A 24916-nucleotide genomic window follows, 5' to 3' on the forward strand; every position below is an offset into this window, starting at 1 on the left:
CAAAGACTCAAAGACAAAAAAGAAAGAAACAGGTAGGGAGTGACAAGAAACACGGGTTGCCTACAACCACCAGCACCCACAGGGACCACACATCCTCCGGGAGAGGCAGGGATGGGGTGGGTGGTTCGGTGTAGCACCTTGTGTGGGACAGATGCCCTGCGCAATGAGACCCTGGTTGGATGGGAACATTTTTCCTGTAAGGTTTCTCCTGTCCTCTGGGAGAGGAGTCTAGAAATGATGGAAAGAGCCCCTCTAGTGTTGTCATCAAAGGTCATAAGCTAAGACTGGCGATAGATGGCAGTGCAGGATTACAAATTGTAGGGAACCCCCCTTCTTTCTCCAATTCCCAGCCCCAATCCTGCTTCAGCCCAAGCAGCAGGCAGACTCCTGTCTCCCCGGCTGCTCACAGTCCCTCCCGCTCTCCTCCCCCCAGAGTGGCTCTGCTTCGCTGGGAGCTTTCCCGAAAGGTCAGCTGCTCAAGGTAAATAGACTCCCTGGGTAAGAGTCCTTGCCCGTGGAGGGAGGATTTGTTTGGAAGACTCAGATGCCAGCTGGGAGGGAGGGGCAGGAGCGCCATTTTGAGCCAGCAGCCACGTGAAGGGGCCCTGCAGGAGGGCGGCAGGGGAGGTGGGGAGATAGGAGGGTCCCCGAGAGCCCAAGGCTGGAAAAAACCCTCCTCTCAGTTCCCCCCTCCCCAGCACACTCCGGTTGGGATGAGCTGGGCCCAGGAGCAGCCTTCCGGCTTCTGCAGTTGAGATGGAGCCGCCCAGGGGAGGGCCCAGGGGATGGGAGGTGCTGCCCAGCCACGTGGCTGGTCCCTCTGGCCACTCGGGAGCTTTAACCCCTTCCTGCAGGGTGAGTGGTGGCTCTGCAGCCTGGGCAGGGGAACCCATGGAGGCAGCAAAGGCTGGAGCAGATAGAAAAAGTGCAGGTCTTTAGATCAATGGCCACCTGAAGTGGTGAGCAAGGCTAGGTGGGTGTGAGATGGAGAATAGAATCCAGTGTCAGGCATCACACTTCCTAGGCGTGAGATGGAGAATAGAATCCAGTGTCAGGCATCACACTTCCTAGGCATCATCTCATTAATTTAACAGGTACCAGGGCTCAAACCTAGCGTAACATTTCCTAACCCCATGACACTTCAGGATCACTGGGGATTTATTTTTAAGTTGATGCCTCAAGATATCCCAGGCCATGCATTTAAGCCAGATTGCGTAGTGATTGATACAGATCAGTATCCCAGTGAATTTCAATTTCCTTTCCTTCAGAGATGAGGAGGGAAGGAAGTTAGGAAGTCCCATAGCCCTCCCACGTCTCACGGTAAATCTGAGTTCCGAGGCCAGCCTTTGTCTGACCTTATAGGCTGTCACTGGACCATGGCTGCCCCTGCCACTCTGCTCACCTCCCTCCTCTGAGAGTTTGGGGAAGAAACCCGAGGCTGTTCTTTGCCCTGGATTATCCAGGGACACGGAACAGCTGTTTCCAAGAGTTGGAGTTGGGCTCAAATAGTTTGGTTGTGACTTTTCTGCTTCCCTTTCTCTGCACATCTCTGCAGAGCTCTGTACATTATACCTAGAAGAAGTGAAAATATTCACCTTGTTTTGGGGTGACTTAGTAATTGCCCGAGACACCGCAGAGAAACTCAGGGTTGGCACTGCTTCCCTGGGGGTGACCACAGTGGCATAGAGAGTGGGGTCCCAGGTTATCTAGATCTGAATACTTTAGGGTCTAGCCTCTGTTTAAGTGACGCTCCTCATCCTGAGATAGGATCTGAGTCAACTGAAGCCCTGAGAATCACAACCTCCCACCCTCACCTGCAGCTCCACACTGCTGGCCCCAAGGAAATGGTGTCCGGAAAGCCCCACAGCGGCAGCCAGCAGGAGCCTGCGCAGGAGGATCAGGACCCTGACACCCACCTTCTGAGCATGCCCACCCAACGAGGCCCGCGGAGTAAGTCTCTAGGTTCCCTTCTCTAAAGATTAGTGATGCTCGGCATTTTGTCCTATGCTTGTCGACCATTCATATATGATGTTTGGAGAAATGTGTATCCTTTGTCCAGTTTCTAATCCAGTTACTTGTTTTGTTGCTGTTGTTGTTGAGTTGTAGACATTCTTTATATATTCTGGACCACGACCCCTCATCAGATGTGTGATTTGCGTTATTTTCTCCTATTTCGTGGTTTGCCTTTTCCCTCTGCTGACGTTGTCCTGGGATGCACCGAGGTTTTTACGTTGGAGGTGGTCCCTTTTGTCTCTTTTTGCTTTTGCTGCCTGTGCTTTTGGTGTCGTGTTCAAGAAACCACTGCCAAACCCAGTGTCACGAAGATTTCCTCGAAGCTTTCTTCTAGGAGTTTTCTGATTTTAGGTCTTACGATTAGGTCTGTAATCCATTTTGAGTTGATGTTTCTATACGGTGTAAGGTAAGGGACCAACTTTATGCTATTGCATGTGGATGGCCAGTTTCCCAGCACCATGTGTTGAAGAGACTGTCCTTTTCCCATTGAGTGGTCTTGGCATCCTTGTTGAAGATCATTTGACCAAACACGCGAGGGTTTATGTCGGGACTCCTGGCCATGAGGCCTTGAGCAACTACCAAATCCACCTGCCCCACAAGAGCCACCTTTATAAAATGGGGGTGACAAACACCTGGCTGTGTGCAGCTGTTGCGACAATGAAATCAGGTAAGATGCTGAAAGCTTCCCTCTGAAAGTCTGGTGCATACCTGGTAGCCTCCTCCAGGTGAAAGAGAAACTTGATGCTAAATAACTAACAAAAATAAATACCTTGCCCTTACCAGTTTGGCTCAGTGGATAGAGCGTCGGCCTGTGGACTCAAGGGTCCCAGGTTCGATTCTGGCCAAGGGCATATACCTTGGTTGCAGGCACATCCCAGTGGGGAGTGTGCAGAAGGCAGCTGATCGATCTTCTCTCTCATCAATGTTTCTAACTCTCTATTCCTCTCCCTTCCTCTCTGTAAAAAATCAATAAAATATATATTTAAAAAATAAATAAATAATTACCTTCTCCGCAGCTAGGACATGGCAGACACCATGCTAAGGTTTCTACATGCACTACATTTCTCACTTTCCAGAACAGTCCTATCATCCGGTATTGCTCTAGATTAGGAAACAATGGTTCCGAGAGAACCAACAGCTAGTGGTGGGGACTGAGCACAGACTCCGGTCTGCAGGCTCCAATGCTACAATCAGCCCTGTCCACAGTGGCTCCCATGGCCACAAGGACTCTTCAGACAAGGCACAGAGCCAGCTCAGAGTCTTCACAAGGTTGACAGCCTGCTGTGGCACTCTCTTCTACCCAAAGCCTATCACTCAGGTAAATCACACACCTTCCTCTCCCAACCTAGACTAACCCCTTCTCTATTTGGGGTTTTTGTGTGTCATTCTAGCTCCTTACCTTTCAAAAACTAGGACACAGCACAGCTGGTATGGCTCAGTGGCTGAGCATCCACCCATGAACCAAGAGGTCACTGCTTCAATTCCAGGTCAGGACACATGCCCGGGTTGTGAGCTCCATCCCCAGTAGGGGGGTGTGCAGAAAGGAGCTGATTGATGTTTCCCTCACATGGATGTTTCTATTTCTCTATCCCAATCCCTTCCTGTCTTTCTAAAAATCAATTAAAAAATATTTTTTTAAAAATCAGGATACATATCATCCCCTTTGGGAAGGCTCTCCCTCTCCCTCCGTGTGGCCCCTGTGCCCATGTGTCTGATGTCTCTTTTTATTGGTATGCAGCTCCCCTGTCCACTGAACTATGGATCTCTGAGGGCAGAGGCTGACTTCTAGCTGTGGGTAGCACATGCTGGTATACAGGTGGCACTCAGCAGTGCTCACTGACTGAGTGAACAGCTGTCTCAGGCTGGCCTTTCTGCCTTGGACTGGAGGCTGTGCTCTGGCTGAGGTGTGCTCACTCACCACACCCACCTCCGTGCCCACCATGCCCTTCCCCACAAGTCTGCCTACCTGGGTGCAAAACTGACTTCCCAAGCCTCTCGGGGATCTGGCCTCCCCTCGGAGCTACCACACCAGCTCCTCACCTTGAACCTGCAACCTACTCTGTGGCATTCCTATATGGCTCCAAAAGTTGTCAAGGTCAGATGAGGTTCAGACACTCAGATACCAGCACCCTGATGCCATGGCCGCCCCCACTGCACCAGGCACATGTCCGGAGGTGCTACGTCCCTGATTTACAGCAGCACAAATCTATGCAGTGAATGCTTTGGCTTCTAATTTGCTGTTCAAACATATACATAGTCAGGACATTCTGAACAAAGAAAGTGCTCCACTGAGCAGGCACTGGTTCCAAATCAAATAAACATAGAACAAAAGTACACTCATTCCCCCAGGATTCCAACTCGCATCCCTCTTCAGGGAGTGACTATCACATGTTCCTATGAACATAAATTTCTTCATTGCTGGCATCTGTTTTCCATTCATTCGTGTTAGTTTCTCTGATTGAAGCATCATTTCAGAGCCAACTTCTCGTTATTGACTGAAAAGGAAGTTTGGAATCTGGTGAAATTTGATGCAAGTGAAAGGAAACATCATTTAAGTCAGGCTCACTTTTTTAAAGCCATCAAGGCCTAGAGAGACTGACCCAGGAAACAGATGTTAAAGGGACAGTATGAGACAGAAGGGAGAACTGCCCAAAGGAGCTGGGCATTGGGAGTTACATCTGAGCCCAGCAGCTGGAAAAGGGAAAGAACATTCTAGTCAGAGGATGCATATTGGGGATGCAGGCTTGCCAAACAGTTCTGGAGACTCTACCTCACATGGTGCTGAAGGGACAAGTATAAGTAAATAATACACTGTATTCTAAAATATTTTTTATTTTCTGAATATTATGATGGAATGACTTGAATATCTCATCCATAAGTTCTTGCATAGCCTCAAATAAAATCTTTAATAATTTTAAAAATTGCTCAGCCAGTGTGGCGCAGTGATTGAGCATCAACCTATGCACTGGGAGGTCCCCAGTTGATTCCTTGTCAGGGCACATGCCCAGGTTGCAGGCTTGATCCCCAGCAGGGGGTGTGCAGGAGGCAGCTGGTCTATGTTTTCTTTTTATTGTTTATTTTAATATATTTTTATTGATTTCAGAAAGGAAGCAAAAGGAGAGAGATATAGAAACATCAATGATGAGAGAGAATCATTGATCAGCTGCCTCCTGCACGCCCCCCACTGGGGATCAAGCCTCCAACCTGGGCATGCGCCCTTGTCTAGAATCGAACCCAGGATTCTTCAGTCCTCAATCTGATACTCTATCCACTGAGCCAAACCAGCCAGGGTTTTCATTTTATTCTTAGTTACCCAATGTGAAGTTCCTGGCAGGACCAAGGCTTTCCTTGTTGATCTCAAAGAAGCCCAGACAAATGGAGAGCTATCAACAGCCTTTCCTGTTTGTTTATGCAAAGCTCCAAATCTGCAAAATAAAACTGCATTCTCTTGTTATTTTAATCTAATCTTTCCTTTGGAGGGGAAAAAGTATTGTTTTAAAGTAAATTTCTTATATTTTTTTAGGCTTACCTCCACTTCCTTCAGCTTCTAGAACGGGCTTTGCAGAATTTTCCATGAGGGAGCGCATGAGGGAGAAATTAAAAGCTGCGAGGGTAAGAGGACCGCGTGAATGCTTTGTTCAGTCCTCAGGGCAGCTCTCTGGGTCTTGTCTCAGACTTGCTTTGTTTGTTCAAAACTGTGCGGATCCGAATAGCGGTAAATGTTTTTCACATGTTGAATGCTAATGTAGTATTTAACATGGCGCAGACAAAAATTAGCCTTGAGAAGCATACATGGTTGTTTTTCTAAACCACCTTGCTTGCTCTCGTCACTTACGGAGGTAAAGCATGTATCTTTCACTGATTGTACTCCCTGAGAGGGTGACTGCGGTTTTCATAGCATTACTGACCCCATGTAGCAGTAATTTTCTGTTTGACTTTTTAGTCCAAAGCAGAAAGTGCGTTGCTCCAGGAAATTCCCACCCCTCGGCCCAGGCGCTTACGAAGCCCCAGTGAGAAAGAACTGGAGACTGAATTTGGTGTGGAGGTGAGAAACGGGCCATCTCTGCTTTATGATCGAAGACAGTGAAACAGAATGTAAAAGTTGCAGCAGAAGTTCTAGAACAGAGCTCTGCACAGAGGAGGTGTTAAGTGCTTATTAGTAATTATAATAGCTACTACTTATAGAGTGCTACTCGGTGCCAGGCATTGTGCCAAGTCTTGAACCCGTGTTATCCCATGTCATTACCCAACACCCCTAGGGGGTGGGTGTTATTTTTTTCATTCACATTTGACAAATGAAGAAACTGAGGTTCAAAACGGCTGCAAAGCCCTCCCCAGTTCATAGAGCATGTGGGTGGAAGAGCCAGGATCTGATCCCAGCTCTATTTCATCCCCAATCTGTCTTATGGGTCAGAGTTGCTGGATCCATGGATCTTGCTGGGAAACAGAGAGAGATAAGAGCAGATTCAGATGGTGGGGGGCCTTGAACATCACACTAAGGAGCCTCAGTGGTTCTCTACAAGCCATGGGAATCTGTTGATGATAGGATGGGGCATGGTGTGAATGCACTGGGGTGATTTTGTTCCAATCTGAGGAGCATCTCCATGGGTGCTCTTCTAGAGAGGTCTGTAGGGGAGGGACCACTCCTGGAGAAACACATTTAGGAAGCATTGCTACTGAGTTTTGAAGGTTTGAGATGCCTTTGCTTGCTGGAGGAAAGAAGACTGGAAGAGGAGGGTCTTGCCACTTGGAGAAAAACTTACAGTAAAGGCCTACGAGGCAGAGAGGAAGCCAGTAAAAGATAGAAATACTTGGCAAGGATGTGGATGAAGGACAAGCTGTAGGAGGGTAGAAGAAGGAATGGACAAAACAACAGCAAATGATCCAATGAAGTGTGTTTGCAAGTCTGATCTGTTTGTTGTTGGTGATGATGATGTTTTGGTTGTTCTTCACCATGGAGACAAAGAAGCACAGGCTTTGGGAATATTTCCGTAGCATAACCACTGATATCTTATATGTTCCTTTCCTTTTTCTGTGATGAAAGGTTATAAACATTTAATCTTCATCCATCCCAAGCAAACCAAAGATTCCATGATCATCAGGGAAGTTTCAACCCTGCTCGTGTGCTATGGTCCAGGGTTCTTTAGTAGGAACACTCAGTGGGCCCATGAAGTGACTTTTTGACACTTTTCTACTGCATTCTACTGAGCAGACATTTCTTTTTCATTCTAATTTATTTTTTTCCTTGTAAGAGCCACCATTTTTTAAATATTAGAAAATTCAGAAAAACTACCTAAATTCCCATCAGCTTGGGACAAACACTTCAATTATTTTGGTAGGTGTGTGTGTGTCTCCACATTTGGGCAAGTGGGTTAAGTGATAGGAGGATCTGATCTCTTCTATCTGGTCTTGTCTATACCTTCTTATTGATGCTCAGGTTTCACTTGTCCATGGGCCATGACTAAGATATCCCAAATAAGCTGGAGGTTCTGGAAGTACAAATATATTCCCTTGGTGTACAAGGTACTTATTTCTCCTTGTGAATAGATCCTGACTCACATGTCTATTATATTCCCCATCCCCTAAAAACCATTCCATGGAGTTCAGACAAACATCAACTACCTTGTCCTTACACCAGATCTCAGATTCCTAATGGAACATCTCGCCCATGAACATATCTCTTCATATATACCTCGACCCAGAAGGAATATCTAAAAAGTTGTCCATTTCCATTCTATGGAGCAAAGGGTATAGCACACAAAGAACCCAGCTGCCCAGTGGTAAATGCTGACAGGCTCACTCATCAGCTGTATGACCTTGGACAAGTAACTTTCCACCTCTGTAAAATGGGGATATACCAGAACCTAATTCTTGGCATTGTATTGAGGATTCAAAGTGTTCACACATGTTACAGTATTCCTAACAGTCCTGGCACACAGTAAGCCCTCTCTAAGTATGAGCTCGTGTTAGAGGCTGTAGATTCGGAGAGAAGAGCAGAAACCAGTTGAGAATACTTTGGTCAGTATCTAAATTCACCAACACAGACCTGTGCTTACTCTCATCTGCATTTCATTTCACTTTATTCTCAGTGACTTCTGATAAAACAAAGCTAAACACAAATCTCCAAGAACCCTTTAACATCAAGGTGGAAATTACACAGAACATTTGAATACTTGGGCTCACTAAACAGGACCAAAATTTCTCTATTTGGGGACCTGGGTCAGTGTCCCAGGTTACCCAGGATCTGATCCTTTGACACACTCTCCCTGGTGTCCAGCCAGCATCTTTGGAGACTCATTCCTGCCAGATGTCCAATGGGCTCTGAATTCACAGTGGTGACAACAGCCCGCCCTTGAGGAGCCCTGGGGATTCAGACATGTTCACGGACAGTGGAGGTACAGGGTGGTTAAGCTGGGCGATGGCTGCTAGGTGGAGTAGCAGGGCTCTAGAAGGGGTGGGTTTGAAGAAAGATGAAGATAAAGTGGGAACAACACCTGGTCGGTTGGCTAGCAGAGGGAAGAAAGAACACCCATAATGAGTATTAGCACAGTATAGATAGAAGGCTTCGCTTCCAGCGGACAGGGTCCCAAGGCTCACTCACGAGAAGGCCAGGCCCTGTGCCCTGAAGGGTATATGCCAGACTTATTTACATTCAGACATTACTGATACTTTTCTTCATAGGCTGTTTGGAAATGATCTCTTGGAAGGATATCTATTGATCTGAGGAGAAGTAACACTTTTCATTTTAAGGTTTATGGAATATAAAATTTTAGATTTGTTTGGTCCTGAGAGAGACAGAGCCGAGTAAGACAATATTCAGCCACCTTAACCTTCAAATATATTTGACATTTAACAGCATTCCTCAGGAATGGTGATCTGCATTGATGGTCACAAGATATGCCTTGGGAGGGTTAATGCTTATTTTACAACGTTCTTAGTTATTTTATTTAAATGGCGTATCTATCATTTTCGACTCATCCAGCCAGGGAGAGAGACCCAAAGGACTGCACAAGACGATGACTCCCAGAGTTATCCAAGAGTCAAGTTCCGTGACTGTGTCCGAAAAATCAAGTCTAAACCTCCGGTGAGAAATCCTGTCTTTAAATCGTGCTTGTTTTCAATCACACATACTTTAAATCATGGTTTTTTGTTAATTTCTATTTTCCAAAAATATCCAATGCGAGTTGACAATATATATGACCTGCCTTCTATTGCTGTGGAGAATGCAAGAAAAAAGTATGAGAAATAATTCCTACTTTCAAAATTCTAGAAGCTAGCTTGATTTGGGGCAGGGAAATGCATTAAAGTGCAGGAAAGACTATTTGTTCAGCTCTGACGTTGCACCCGCTTTCAATATGGGGAAAAAGGGACACTAACTCAAGAAGAACCAAAGCCTTACTCTCCCTCCCCCCAAAAAAAATGGTCTTTAAAAAAAAGGCTAACAAATCTTGTATTGCTCGTGATTAAATAAAACCATCTCAGCATTGGCCTATAAAACAATGAATCCACTTTTTGGCATTTTAATCATCCTTTCTAAAGCTTTTACTGCTATTGATATATTTATGTGCTTGTAGGAGTATAAATAAGAGCCCATTTACAAAAAGTAACTCATTAAAGGTACTTATTAAAGGAGGCCACCAGCTGCCTGTTGCCCTTGTTACAGCTCATTACCAGTAGTCTCGGACCTTCAACAGAGGTAATATGCCTGATGCCATTAGCATGGAGCCCACTCCCAAGGAACAGTGCACAGCTCACTGCAGCTTATAAACCCTGACATTCTGTTGCTCTCTGCTTCTCCTCAGCTTCCGCCTGGCTTCCCTTCTGCTGAAGAAGCCTATAACTTCTTCACCTTCACTTTTGATCCCGAACCAGAGGAACTGGAGGAAAAACCAAAAGCAAAACATAGAGAGGGAGCCAATCAAGAGGAGGCGGAAGGAGAGGAGGAAGGGCCACCTGTTCAAGGAGTAAACAAAACGGTATTTAATATTTTGATGGTGATGATGATGATGGTAATGACAATGAGGACCACAGTGATGATGAGGATGATGATGAGGAGGATGAGGATGTTAATAAGGAGGAAGAGGAGGAAGTGGATGACGATGATACCCTAGCCAGGAAAAAAGTGGCTGAAGGCAAAACTGCCACCGCCACACAGAACAGCTCATCCATGTCTTGGGTGAAAGAAAAGGGTTATTAGCTTCACATAATCTTCTGTAGCCTTTGATTTCACCCCGCAATTTGGGTAGTGAGGGCCTTGAATTAAATCTGTCCATCTTCTGTGGAGAAAGAAAAAAAAAGCAGAACAATGTGGTTTGTAGATTTTTCTTGCCCCCACAACCTTATAGGCAAGCAGCTTTTTGTGCCCCGTGCCACACCCAAGCTACAACTCAGATTCCCTAATTGTGAGTGGTTTGTGTGCCATAAAAGAGAGCATGCCTGTAAAGGTATGTAAAGGACTTACCCGGCTGGTGTGACTCACTGGTTGAGTGTCAACCTATGAACCAGGAGGTCACAGTTCAATTCCCCAACAGGGCATATGCCCGGGTTGTGGGCTCTAGATCCCCAGTGTGGGGCATGACCTCCTGGTTCACAGGTCAATGCTCAACCACTGAGCACACCGGCCGGGCAAAACATGCCCTTTGAAGTCATCTGTACATGAAGCCCTCTCCTGTAGTCCACGCTCTGGCCTGCCCAGACCTTTGTTCATATTTTCATACTGAAAGTGGACTTAGTCTTCCTGGCGGGAGTTTTAGATCATCTAGAGGCCCTTTCACTCACTTCCTTTTTCTGTCTTTGCTGCAGTTTTTTCCAGTCTGTGGTCTTTGTGGAGGTAGGGCAGAAGCAAGAAACACCCTTCCATTTTTGAGGTGTTTGGCATTCTCTGTCTTCAAGTTATGCTGAGAGCTTAGTGACCACGTAGATTTACTTTTCCTTTCTTATTGTTTTGTATGTTTGGGGAGGAAATATTAGGAGGCTGGTAGCTGGGCAGCAGCAGTGTCTTCAGCTACCTGCACGTCTCCACAGGATTTTAAAAGGTGTTGCTGTTTGTTTTTTTTTTAAGCCTTGATTTTTATAAAGGAGAAAGTAAGAGGAAAAGGAGAAGAGGAAGAAAGAGAACGAAAAGGAGAACATGTGTGAAAAATCCTCAATTATGCAAAATTAACATGCTTCCACTAATATTTATAATTGCAGGTCCTGTGCTTAAGATTTTTAAATGGGTCACTTAATTCTATCCTCACAAAACCCTAAGAAGTCATCTCTATTAATGTACCCATTTTACAACTGAGAAAACGGAGGGTCAGCAAAGTAGACAAGATCCCTGTGGCTGGGACTCCAGGCAGTCTGAGCAGAGTGTGTGCATTTGCCTGGGGTGGGTGCCAGGTGGAAGCTTAAAATGCTACATAACTTGTGAGCACATGTTCTTTAAATAAGTGTCAACCTTCCAAGGAGGCCAGAGTTGTTGAGGTTTCATAGATTCCCTTAGCACGTCTCTTCTGACTTCAGCCGGATCTGATTTTGACATTTGCCAAGCATAGGAAATAGTGAAAAACAAAGAAAATCTGCTTGGTAAATATGAAAGGCCATGTAGCTTTATGCTTTTGTTTAAATAAATAAACAAACAAACAAACAAGCAAATAAATAAGTAGGTAATACTATTGTAGGTTGTGTTGTTTGGTGAGTTGAATATCATAGATTCTTTTTTTCTATATAAACTGATCTTCTTAGCATGATTTTTGTTGTCATTTTCTTAACGCCATGCAGGATGAGGAAGCGCTGCTTAATGGCAGAGATGCTGAGCATTTCCTATTGGGCTTAGATCACGGGGCTGAAGATTTCGTGGCAGTGAGACCTGCCTATTATGAAAGTGTCCACATTCGGCTGCAGAAGGAGAAAGAACTCCTATTCATACCCAGTAGGCTGACAGGTACTGGCTCTTTCTGTCTTCCCGCTCACCTTCCTTTTCCTTCGGTGACAGAAGGATGATGGTGTCTAAGGACGCCAGATCTCCATCACTGATCTCAGGTTCTAATCTGATTTCATAATCAAGAAATAGTTCCACACAAACACACCAAAAAAAATGTAGAACATGGAAAAATATCCACTGAGCAAGCCATTATGGACAGAATCACAGAAGAAATCCCAGAATGCCATGGGAGCTCCTTCATCATATCAGTGACCATCGCTGGGAGCTCTGAGAGTCAGGCTATGAAAAGGAACAACTGTATTTCACCCTCTACTCACACTCAGTGCTTCTAGAACAGTCCTGTGACCAGATGTGTAGGTTTTTACTTACACCAACCAATCCTCCCATGCCAGCTAGGTGTCCTACGATTCAATCCTGCTCTACCTACCAGTGGTGAGTACAGACCCCACACAGTAAGGGCTCAGTCCCACAAGACTACCCACTACTTCAGACAGCAGTTGCCAAATAGCATGTCCCCAGGCTACACACACTTTTACTTGACTTTGCTGCAATTCAGGGGTTCCCCTGACTCCCTCTTCAGGTTTGATAACTAGATATAACAGCACATAGAACTCAGGGAAGCACTTCTATTATTTGTTTATCTATAATAATAAAAGCATAATATGCTAATTAGACAGGACAGCCAAATGACCTTCCAGATGACCTTCTGGACGAAGCTGGGACTTCGAGGGCCGAGGCAAGCCATTGCGGCTGTGAAGGCCGAGCCCCTTGCACAAATTTCATGCATCAGGCCTCTAGTTATATAATAAAGAACATAGAGCTCACAGGTGAAGAGATGCTGAGGGCAAAAGGTGTGTGTCACCAACCAGGAAGCTCTCCAAAACTGATTAATTACATCACTGCCGCCAGTGATTAATTCTGTCTTTGGTTCCTCTGTCCCTCTTTCCTCCCAGAGGTGGGAGTGGAGGGAGTGGGTGATGAAAGCCCCAACTGTCTTCTCACATGATTGGTTCCCTGGACACCGCACTAATCCTGAGACCATTCAGGAGTCTTCTCATTAGCATACAAAAGGGTGGACAGTTAGCACTTTGGAGATTCCAAGGGTTTGAGCAGCTGTGTGTTTGGAAGCAGACTGGGGGAGTTCCTTGAGGTGGGGAGTGGCCAGGGTACTGGAGCAGACCCTCTGATTAACCCCTCCTACTGCTCCTTTCACATACTTGTAGGTATTGAATGTTTTCATCTCTACAACATGGTATTGCAAGTAAATGCATTCGTCTTCTCCTTTGTTCTGCTTTGAGAAATTAATTTGGAAAACAGGCCTTTTTCTAAGAACAGAAAGGAAATCTTTGGGGGGAGGTTGCTTTAATTCCTCACAAGGCAGTTGGAAACATTAGGCGGGCACTAAAGCGGCTGCATTTCTCTCTGGACTGTCTAGTGCCCACATATAAGAAGCTTCCTGAGAACGTGCAGCCCAGGTTCCTGGAGGACGAAGGACTATACATTGGAACCAGGCCCGAGGTGCCGCGGGCCACGCAGAATATCATGGAGAACAGGCTGCTGGTGCAGGAGTCCGTAAGCACACCCCCCTCCCAGCGTCGCCCCGAGTGACCCAGGGGATCCCTTTTTCCACAGGGCAGTCACTGCACCACCCAACTCATTTCCCCTTGGGGGTGTCCATACACAGCCGTTTAGTTTTTTGTGACTTGTCTCAGAATGTTTCATGATCTCAAGCGGCACACACTCTCACTGCTGAGAAAACATCTTCTGCCAGCTGCATTCCGGCTTCTGTAAATCAGACGTTGGCAACAATTTCCCAATTCATGGAAATAAATGTTCAAAGATCCAAGATAGAATGTTCTCTATTGCTTTTCTCCTTTTTTTAATTTTTAATGAATAGAATACAAAATTTTCCATAGCAATTATTACAGCTTTTTCTTTAGGTTTTTTTTATTTTTATTTTTTGCAGGTGGGGTGGTGGTCAGGACTATATCTTAAATTAATTGTAGGGGGCATTAGTGAAGACTCAATTTCTAATGGAAACAGAGACTGTAGAAGATCTACTGGGGAAGAGGGAAGGTACATAGATGTGTATGTGGACCCGGAATTTCCCTGCAAACATTATTTATTTTGTAAACCATTTCTGTCCAATGAGAAGAAAATGTTCTTCCCTCTGCCTGCTCCCCAGGACAGAAGGTGGTTCGGAGATGACGGCAGAATCCTAGCCCTGCCAAACCCCATCAGGCCTTCCCCTTCCCGGCCGCCAGCCTTGACCCAGGAGCAAAACATTCATGCAGAGCTCGAAACGCTGTATAAGAAGGTAAACCTTCCTCTCATTTTTAATAGGTGCCTTTGCTTGAAAGTGCTTTGCTGCTTGGATCACTTGGAGTACTGAATTCGTGGTGTTCTACTTTGATTTATTTTTTAAATAATTTACATCTTACACATAAAGAACAGACAGCAGGCCTATTTACAAGGGAGTCCACTGTGCTCACCTAATCCCTTCTTTAACCAGGAGCGAGCTTACCAGGTGGGGTAGCTGAGTCAGTGTCTTATTTGCATATCCAGGTTAGTTGCTCTTATTTTTCTTCTTTCCTTTCTGTCATCTTACTTCAGTTGCTACTATTTTTCCAGGACAAATATGGACACTTGGATTTTAATCCCACCAATGATTATTCTTTTCCTGTACAACTTTATTTTTTTCTCCATGGGCATGCATCTCTACTCATGCTGAGACTGTCAGCAGATGGTCCATATGCACCATCGTTGATAGTTCTGGTTTTCAGTTTTCAATTAAAGACTGAAAGGATTAAATCAATTTCAAAATTAAAAGAATATGCCCTATCAGTGTTATTTATTCTTGGGAGAAATTGTAGCAAACAAAAAGAAAGACAACAAACCAGGGGCTCTTGCTCCCCAATAGGAAGAGAGTTGGGGTCTTTTGAGTGGTCTTGCCCAATGACTACCAAGAGTCCTGGGAGCTATTTTTACTTAGTCGAGCTCAGCTTACAGCAGAGGCCACCAATAATCACTTGAACATGAGCTAATGCAGATATGGGGAAGGAGACACAAAGTACAGGTGCCCCAGGTAATATTTTAAGTAATTGAAACTGTGCTGCCAACGTTACTTCTTCATCAAGAAGAGTACAAGATGGAACCTGAGAGCCACACCTGAGTGATCTCATACCCCATGTAAAAGGAAAGGCAAGGCAAGACCCAGCCAGAGCCAAGCAATTAGGAAGGAATGTTCTTTTAAGTCTGTGGAACGATGTTTAGTTGTACTAGTACATGTCTTTGTGAGGTGGGAATGTTCTAAGTCACCCAGGTAGTCTGGGTGCTCACAAGACACATCGTGACCACACAGTAAAAACTTCTAACGTGAATGCAGGTGCTAACTGAACACTTTTACTGAAATAAAAGAGGAAAGAAATGGGTCTCCACTGTTGCCATCTAAAGTGTAAGGATCTTAATGACCAGAACTAGGGCTTTCATAACATACAAATTATTGGTGGAGTAAGACCCATGCAGGATGGGCTTTCTGCCCTATAATCCAAAGGGAGATGCAATTTAGCCTGTTTTGGAAGGGACTGAGACATGGTCAATCCTTCCCTATTTATAAACACATCCTGGTTTACAAGGACTTTTTTTAAAACAAAATATCTACCAATCTTCTCATTAAAGACATTTTTAATGCTTTTTTTCAACATGGTATTTTTTTTTTTTTACTTTGAGTATTATTTATTTATTTATTTATTTATTTTTTTTTTTAAATATTTTTTTATTTTTCGCTTAAAGTATTACAAAGGGTATTACATAAGTGTCCTTTTTTTTTCCCCCCCGCCCTTGACACACCCCTACCCTCCCTTACCCCCCAGTGTCTTATGTCCATTAGTTATGCTTATATGCATGCATACAAGTCCTTCGGTTGATCTCTTACTCCCCTCCCTCCTGCCCCCCAACTCTCTCTGGCCTTCCCACTGCAGTTTGGCAATCAGTTTGAGGCAGCTCTGCCTCTGTATCTATTATTGTTCAAAAGTTTGTAATGGTCTTTATTATCCATGAATGAGTGAGATCATGTGGTATTTTTCCTTCATTGACTGGCTTGTTTCACTTAGCATAATGCTCTCCAGTTCCATCCATGATGTTGCAAATGGCAGGAGTTCCTTCTTTTTAACAGCAGCATAGTACTCCATCATGTAGATGTACCACAGTTTTCTAATCCATTCATCTACCGATGGGCACTTAGGCTGTTTCCAGATCTTAGCTATCAACATGGTATTTTTAAATGCTATTTTTTTGGAGAAAATGTGTTGTTTTATTAAAATAAAAGTAGGATACAATCTATTGAACTCTTGCAGAAAATCATATGTCCTAAATATACATTAATAGTCTACTAATCTGGCAGAGGACAAAGTATGAGATTAAATGGCTAAAAAGAAATAAACTCATATATTCTTACCAGTGCAAAGCAGACAGCAACACCAAACCAGGACAAATTTACCAGTAAATGAAGGCTCATATGTACATGCTTTCTTATAAGTGTGAATACCAGTACTATTGTGATGACTAATAATAACTGAAAAGCAGATCACACTATATAACCTGTGGGAGTATATTTCTGTACATACATGTATGTACACACACACACACACACACACACACACACAAACAAACAACCTGGACCTCCGTTTCCTATTCTTAGTCTGAGATGGGAGAAAGTTAGAATCTTATAATCATAGGAGTCCCCTCTACTGGGCTTCCTAGCCTCCCTGTGCACACCCCAGGCCTTATCCTCCCCGCCCGCCCCCCCCACCTTGTGTTATAAAGGTCAGATCCCAGTCCTCCTCCTAATGCAGTGGCTGCTTGGAGACAGGCCCAGCACATCACAGACATCCACTCATCTTTGTGGAAGAAATGAGGTGGTATATGTAAAGTGATTGATATGCTGCCTAGTGATCTACAAAATGCTAATCTTTTCTCAGCCTCCCATCCCTACAGATGAAGAAATAGGCTCAGGGATGTGTAGTAACCTCGCCAAGGTTCCAGAGCAAATCAGTTAGAATCAGAGCTGGAATCCAAGGCTTCCCCCAGCCCAGCCTCTTTAGATGTTGCCATGAAGAGGAATTAAGCGAAGAGATTACTGAACATTACCCACAATTGATGAAAGATAGACGCTTCAGTTCTCACTACAGTTTCTACAACTTCCATTTAACTTCATAACTAATAAATAATACATTTATGTCACATAAGCTTATCATTTTCCAGATAACATAAGTAGGTTCCAAAAGCTCCATTCTGCAAAAACAGAGGATCGAGAGATGTGTCTCAATGCCCACTTCCCGATCACAGTAGTGTCTACATAAATGAAGACACAGAATCAGAAAGGTCTCTCCACCTTGGACCTTCCAACCTTAAAAGCAGCGGTGATCTATGGGGCATATTTAAAGATTTTATGGGATAAACACAGAGGGATTTATTGGGCTCACTATGCATGAAGCGATCCATGGACGTCCCAGTGGAAATTTCCATTCCTGTTTCCACACCCTCAGCTGCTCCATCTCCCTCTTCCACTGTTACTTTGTACATGGAGAATATATCTATGATCCCAATAATGATCAGTTTGGACCAGAATCTATGCATCTCTGGTCAAAAGAATTTTAAGGTCACCAGAGACAAAACCTAAGAAACAAGATAGTCTGCGGGACAAAGATTAGGACTGACTTGGGAGAGAGAAAAATCTAAAAAACCTTAGAGACAAGATTAAAATGGTTTCCTTTCTCGCTCTTGTCTTTCATTTTTACCTTTCGACTATTCAGAAAAGAGCAGGCCCCTAAAACCACCAAGAAAGGGGATGGAGCATCAATCTGGCTTGACCAGGGTAGGAGGTATTTTGCATCTGAATATCTTTCCATTGCTTATTAGGTCATTATCTAGTAAGTGCCTTAACTGTGTTCCCCCCAACACTCTGCTCTCTTTGGCAGGCGGTCAGATATGTGCAGAAAACTCAACATATGATTGGATCTGGAGAAGTTCCTGAAAATTTCCAATTGGACATTGATATTTCAGGGTTAATCTTTACCCATCATCCTTGTTTTAGCCGAGAGCATGTTTTGGCAGCCAAGCTGGCCCAGTTATATGACCAGTACCTTGCAAGACGCCAGAGAAACAAGGCACAATTTCTTACTGATAAGGTACACTCTTCCACACTTATTGTTGGAGGGGTGGGTTCTTCTGATGAGCCCAATCAACAGAAACATGTCCAGCAGCAAATGTCCATGTGGCTCCTCTTTCTAGGATGTATGACATGTTGTTATACTGGAAACAAAAGGAAGGATATGACTATGTACTTGAACATGTGCAAATTCAGTGGCACACACTTGGTTAAAAGAGAAAGATTTGTGTGAACAGTGCAAGCGATCTCACCTACCAGGGCTGGGTATTAGATGAAAGATGCTTGGCTGTGTCTTGCTTATGTGACCTCAGATGCTGAGGCTGTTCAAGGCTAGAGAATCTCTCTGTCCTTAGAAACATTCTCATTTTACATATAATTTCCCATAACGTGGCACCTGAACACAAGTCAGTTGTTTCAACTGATGCTCAAAGACATGGCCATCCATTTCAGAATGGTTTCCAATGTAATCCCATCCTGTGGAATTTTCATGGATAATTTTGACTATGGGGAATTTTAGTCTTCTACCCTGATGTTAAAACATACTACCTCCAAAAATATGATAACTCCATGGTACCTTCTTTTATAAGTTTATTATTTTATGTTCTCTTCACATCACAAAAATATCAGTGTAAGACCAAGATCCAGAAGGACCCACTTTTAGCCTTGAGAAAAGCCTTGTGTCTGAGACACGCACATAAAAGCAACATCTCTCATGAGCCTCTTGATTATCTGGGCCACAGAACAAGGACAGACATGCAATGTTCTTTAGTATTCCTTTTTTTTTTCAAGAATAGAAGAAGGAGTCCATCCCTTCAATAGCTCAGAGGACTGTGGTTGATTCCCAAGAATAGAAGAAACAGCTCTTTGTCAAAGTTCATTTTGGAAAAAGCCTGGAGACAGCTAGATGCTTGGACATCCATTTACATGATGGGTCCTTGGGTCATTTTGTGGGTGGGTCATTTTATATATGAGTCCAGGCAAGTAGCCTGCAGTAGGAAGGACAATGTCTAACTCAAAACATGTATCCATGTCTTTTTAAGCTCCAAGCTTTAAGAAATGCTGTTCAGATGGGCCTTGATCCAGCAAAATCTCATAAGTCTGTTGATATAACCCCCAAAGCCATCAATGAGTATAAATCTGAAATTCGGTGAGTTAAAGTCTATAATTTAACTTCTTTTTTCCCCCAGTTTGATGTGCAGTTGTTGAGAGCTCAGTTTTTTTCAGTTTTTCTAAATGCACTGAATACGTGTGAAATTAAGCCAAAAGAAGCGATGAGATATAGCCATCATATTAACACCAAACTGGAAGCCCAATAAAGGAATGAAGATGTAGGCTGTTGTGACTCACACACTCTACTGGTGGAATCAAATACTGCTGCAGTCACCCCTTCAGGGAACAGCCTGGCCAGAGACAAGCAAAGTGAGGAAATACCCTTCAGCTAAGACCCAGAAATTCTGCTTCAGATGTGTGCTCTCCAAGGAGCCATGCACACATGCACCTGGAGGTGCCAGCAAGGATTTCACAGCATCATTTACAAAATCAGAAACTAGAAATGACCCCATAGCACTGAACATATCTGCTAGAGACACATGAACTGTTTCTACCACGGTCAAAATGACTGAATGAGCTCTGCACGTATCGATATGGATAAAATAATGTTGAATTTAAAAATCCAGGTGTCAGAAGCTGCTTGCTGTGTGATACCATTTACTAACCCTACAGAACACCTGACACGATACTCATTTGTCCTAGGTACACACGTGTGGGACACATGGACAGAAAAGACACATGCCAGCTAGTAAACGATAGAAGCAGGATTTACATCTGGGGAGTGAGTCCCACATTTGTGTCCTGAACCGTAATGCCTTGCTGCTCCTCAAGAAGAATGTTTCTTATCCTAGTTCACTGCATTCTTGCTTTTCCACCGCCTGCAGAGTGTCCGGACTCATGGCCACCCAACCACTAATTGGCTGTTGTCTTCCTTTTCCACGGCCATAGTCAAATGATTAGAAAACCAGCCCACTGTGCTTCTCTGTAACCTTCTTCACAGGCTTAGTCATCACATGGACAACTCCAGACTTAGGCCTGCCTTCCAGGGTTCAAGCTCTCTTAGGCCACGCTCACATTGTATGTTACAGTCATTTATGTGCCTATCTCCTGAGCTAAACTTTCTGACCACAGGGACACCTCCTATCTTCTAGACACTTCTGAATCCCCTGACATGGCACCTGGTACTTGCTCAAGGAAAAAATCCTGTCTAATTAATTAATTAATTAATGGCATAATAGAGTGCATTTGGGTTCTGGACTAGGCTATCAGTCCTAGAGAGCTAAAAGTAGGGCACTAGATAATTGGCAAACTCTTTAAATAATGGAAATGAAAACAGAAGCATTTTCCAAGGATACCTCTTCATATCAGGCCAAAAATGTCGTTCCTCTAGATAGCACTGAAAACTCACCAAGGCACCCACTAACATCACTTCGTCTCCTAAAGGGAGAACTGTGATTTGTGCTAACACAGACTTCAATATATTTGTTGTTCACTGGGACAGCAATAAACCCCCCTATGTTAACAATACTTTAGTCCATTTGGCTCTTTATTTTTATAGTGTCAATGGTGTAGTGTCAATGGTGGCGATTTGTTGAAGGTACATTGTATTAATAATAATTTTAAAAGTTAATTTAGTTAAGTTGAAGAAAGAAAAGAAAATAACCTCTCAAAATATATCAACATCCTATTGTATTCAAATTTTCATTCATAGTTTTGGCTTTCTATATTATAGCTCTTAAATATGCAATCACTATAGCATTAGTAGTTCTTTTTAATTTGCAAACACAGCTAAATAACTTTGTGTGTGTGTGTGTATTATATCTTGTAGGCAAACAAGAAAACTCCGTGATGCTGAACAAGAAACAGATCGAACATTGCTTAAGACCATCATAAAAGTCTGGAAAGAAATGAAGTCCCTGCGAGAGTTCCAGAGGTTTACAAACACACCCTTGAAACTTGTTTTGAGAAAGTAGGTTTTTTTTCAAAAATTGTTTTATTGGGTTATATCATAGAGAAAAATGTATAAAACATAGGTACAGTTTTAAAAAATAATCACAAAAAATACTTACAAATGAATAATCATGTAACCACTCCCCAGTTTCAGAAATAGAACATAACCTGGCAGCCCCCATGTTCCTAACCCCAACTCGACCCCCCTTGTCCCAGAAGTAACCATTTTCTGGACTTTTATGATCAGTGTTTCCTTGATTTTATTTATAGGTTTGCCATTGATGTATAATCCCTGGGAACATATAGTTTTTGACTTTTCCATAAATCAAAGTATTTTGTGTGTATTCTTTAGTGAATACACACTTGTTTCTTTTCTTTACTATGTGAGAACCATCTACCTTATGGCACATAGCTGCAGTTTCCTTGCTTTATAATTCTTCATTATATGAATATCACAGAATTTCTCCATTTTATTGTTGGTGGACATTGAATTGATCCCATTTTTCAATTGTTATAAACAGCACTCCTGTAGACATTTTTGTGGACATGTCTTTTAGGGTTTATGTGCTACACCTTCCAGAAGTACACCTGGAAGTGAAATTTTTGAGTCTTAAGGGAGGCATTTTGCCAAGAATTTACATTTACGTGCTGAATCCAGACATTTTTGCAGAGTGATTGAGCTGATTTGTACTCTGACCAGTGTCCCCTTAGGTCCAGATCACCCATATCCATCTCGCCTGATGTTGTCCAACATGAACATTGTAGTAATCTAATGATGGCCTGTTTTAATTTTTATTTCCCAGACATGAGTTGGCCACCTTGGTTTCCTCTTCTCTGAGGAAACCAAGGCTTTTGTTGATTTTTGACCTGGATTGATTGTCCTTTTACCGTTTTCATAATTCGTAGGTGTTCGGCATACACCCCGCTCATGAGACCTTTGTGGATGGTGCCTGCAGAAGTGGCCTCTCCCATCTGAACCTGTCTTTTTACTCTCTTTCTGCTGCTTTTTGATGAATAGTTCTTAACTTTAAAAAGAATATTTTAGACTTTTCTTTTGTGATCAGTGCTTTTCATATCTGCTGAAGAAAACCTCTGAGTCATGTAGATAGTCCATGTGGTCTGGATATTGTCTCCTGCAGTCTTTTCAGCTTTATCTTTCACATCCATCTCCAGCTCACTTGGAGCTGACCAGGGCCTGGTGTGGGGAAGGTATGCTTTGATAGCACTTATGCTAAGGAGGCCTCATTCACTAGGCTTTGATCCATGAGCAAAAGCACAGTTAACAAGCAGATCCTTGTTCTGTGTATTGATTCAAGAGTGTCTCTGCTGGTGTTGGTCCTCTCCGGATGGTTTCTTCTGAATGAGTGTTGTGTCCATATACCAACACGAAAGTGACAAGTGTGGGCAATGAGCTGGTGCTTGGCTTTGAAATCAGCCATGTTTTAGCCAAAGAGAGCTACGGCTGGTGATTTTGGGGCGTTGTAATCATCAGAGGCTGAGAAGACATCCTCCCAATGTAAACTGTGCTCTGTGAGGTCAGGGACCTTGTTGCCACTGGAACTCTGGTCCCCAACAGAGCACCTGCCACTGGGTGTGTGCTCATTGAATGTTAGTTCATGAAAAACAAATTCAAAGAGTTTCTCCTACAGAAACCATGGTAGTTTCCCAGAAATTCCGGTGTTTTTACTTCTAAATTCTGTCTCCCAGGCTACCCTTCTAACCTCAATGGAGAATGTAAATATTTATAAGATTGTTTTTTCCTTCCTTCCTTCTTTCCTTCCTTCCTTCCTCCTTCCTAAGTTTAGGATTTCGAGAGTCCATGGCCAGAGTGGCTTTCGTGGGTTCAAAGACTTGGAGGGAGGGCTGATGCACAAATGATACGCAAGATGGAATATTAATTTTTAATTACCGGGGGAACCATAGGACAGCCTAACCATAGAGGTCAAGCTCTCTCCATTGCTCCATTACCAGCTGCTTTTATTAGCTAGAATACACAATTGCCTTTAGGAATGCAAACAGACATATCAATGGTAATGTTTAGCAAACAGTAAGATTGTCAGGTCTTGGGGGAGTTTGCTTTAGGCCATTGAGTCAGCAGCAGGTAATAAAATGTAGATATTCACCCTGTGAATATCAAAAGGAGTCCTGGTCAGCCTTCTGCCAGACTCCTCACATTTATATCAATTACTGTTGATCTTGGTCGCCAGCATAGGATAAACTGAATTTTATAGGAGATTTACCCTTCAGGTCACCTCTAGGTTGTCACTTTCATAAAACTTAGGCCCTGTTTTTCCCTAAGTGCTTCCTCCTAACTTCTTCTGGAGTGCCCTTCGTTCACATTCATGGTTTCTCGAGCCACCTTATGATACAGCGTAATTTTTTTCCTGCACAAGTTCCCCAATTTCCACCAGCTCATTTGTGTTTCTGAATAACAAGGAGGAAGTGAATGCTTCCTTATATATCAGAGATGGAACTAAATTTTTGAGCCAGACTTCCCCAATGTTTATAAATATGAGGTGTCACTGTGCTTCCAAAGGGGTTTCTTAGGTAGAATCCTCGAAATCTGTAAACGTCTGTGCCTTGGGGGACTGCTAATTGCCTAAGCACCAGGCTACACATGTACATAGCAAACATTTGTCAGCTCCTCATCTAAAAGGGATGAGGAGCTTGAAGAGGCCAGATGGCATTGACCTGACCAGACCACATTAGGAGATAAGCACAGGTGATGAGTGGGAACAGCTCTAAGTGCTGGGTGGGACGCACTGGGTAGGCATGTTGGCCATCCCCCTCCTAAAGAGTCACACTGCCCATTAACAGGTAAAGGGCCCTGCAAAGATGAGCAAGAGGCCACTCCCATTTGTTTAACCTCAGGTTGACTTGGGCATTCGCAGAACTAGTGTTTTACACAACATACCTTGGGAAGCACTGCCTTGGGTTGAGCCGAACTCCTGATGGAGTGTCCACAGAATCATCCAATAAAAACTCAAATTGTCAATCCCAAGTCAAAAAGTGGCTTTAGGGACTGGATAGCAACATGATGAAGTGAGTCGTCAGAGACTTGAAGGATTAATAAGATAACTATAGTGACCTTCTACCGCTACAGGTGGAGAGTTTACTGGCACCATGTCAGTATGCCATCTGGGTCACTTAACTCAGAGTGGCATTGTTGTTTAGCAGTAAATATTCCAGCTCTTCCACCACCAGCTGGTGTTCTTGGGCAAGTTACTTACCCTCTCTGTGCCTGTCTTCTCAAGTATAAAACATGATGATCAGTCGCTGCATTGGGGGAATGTGAGCTGACATGTGCAGAGCTTTTAGAAGAGGACCTGCCACAAATCAAGCCTGGTGCAGGTGGTTGCTGTTATTATTACTCTATTATTCATTTCAAGAAATAACCAAGGTACTATGAATTATTTTAAAGGGAAAAAGTGGACCAGAAAGCAGACGAAGAAGCATATGAAGCAGAAATTCAAGCTGAAATAAGCGAATTGTTGGAAGAACACTCGGAAGCGTACGAGCAGAAGATGGAAGAATACAGAACCGAGTATCAGCAGTGGAAAGCCTGGAGGAAAGCCCAGGTTCGCACACGGAGCCTCGGCCTTGAACTGGGCTGACCTGGGGGAAGGGGAGGGTCTAGAGGGCACCCCATGAGACAGAAGGAGGGAAACTGCTGGCTCTGCTCTGTCTCTCTCCTTGCCCCCTCGCCAGGGAACAAAAGATGAATGAATGAACTGGCTAATGAATGCACTTGTTTAAAAAGCTGCAGAGCTAGCTGAAACCAGAGCCAGGGTTCTCCAACTGTGTGTTCT

At 43.7% G+C, this 24916-nt stretch overlaps 1 protein-coding gene across 1 annotated transcript in view; it reads left to right on the forward strand.

The window, feature by feature from the left end:
* The window catches only part of CC2D2A (coiled-coil and C2 domain containing 2A), an 87395-nt gene that overhangs the window by 21056 nt on the left and 41423 nt on the right, over positions 1-24916 (forward strand). Inside the window, exons 2-13 of the mRNA XM_023765016.1 lie at positions 1768-1950; positions 5537-5625; positions 5957-6058; positions 8996-9097; positions 9816-9989; positions 11776-11938; positions 13374-13510; positions 14124-14255; positions 17917-18126; positions 19148-19254; positions 20986-21126; positions 24529-24685. Of these exons, the coding sequence (XP_023620784.1) occupies positions 1768-1950; positions 5537-5625; positions 5957-6058; positions 8996-9097; positions 9816-9989; positions 11776-11938; positions 13374-13510; positions 14124-14255; positions 17917-18126; positions 19148-19254; positions 20986-21126; positions 24529-24685 (1697 nt within the window). The remainder of the gene's footprint in view (positions 1-1767; positions 1951-5536; positions 5626-5956; positions 6059-8995; positions 9098-9815; positions 9990-11775; positions 11939-13373; positions 13511-14123; positions 14256-17916; positions 18127-19147; positions 19255-20985; positions 21127-24528; positions 24686-24916) is intronic.

The sequence above is a fragment of the Myotis lucifugus genome, unplaced genomic scaffold (assembly GCF_000147115.1).
Source record: "Myotis lucifugus unplaced genomic scaffold, Myoluc2.0 scaffold_367, whole genome shotgun sequence".
Lineage (NCBI taxonomy): Eukaryota > Metazoa > Chordata > Mammalia > Chiroptera > Vespertilionidae > Myotis > Myotis lucifugus.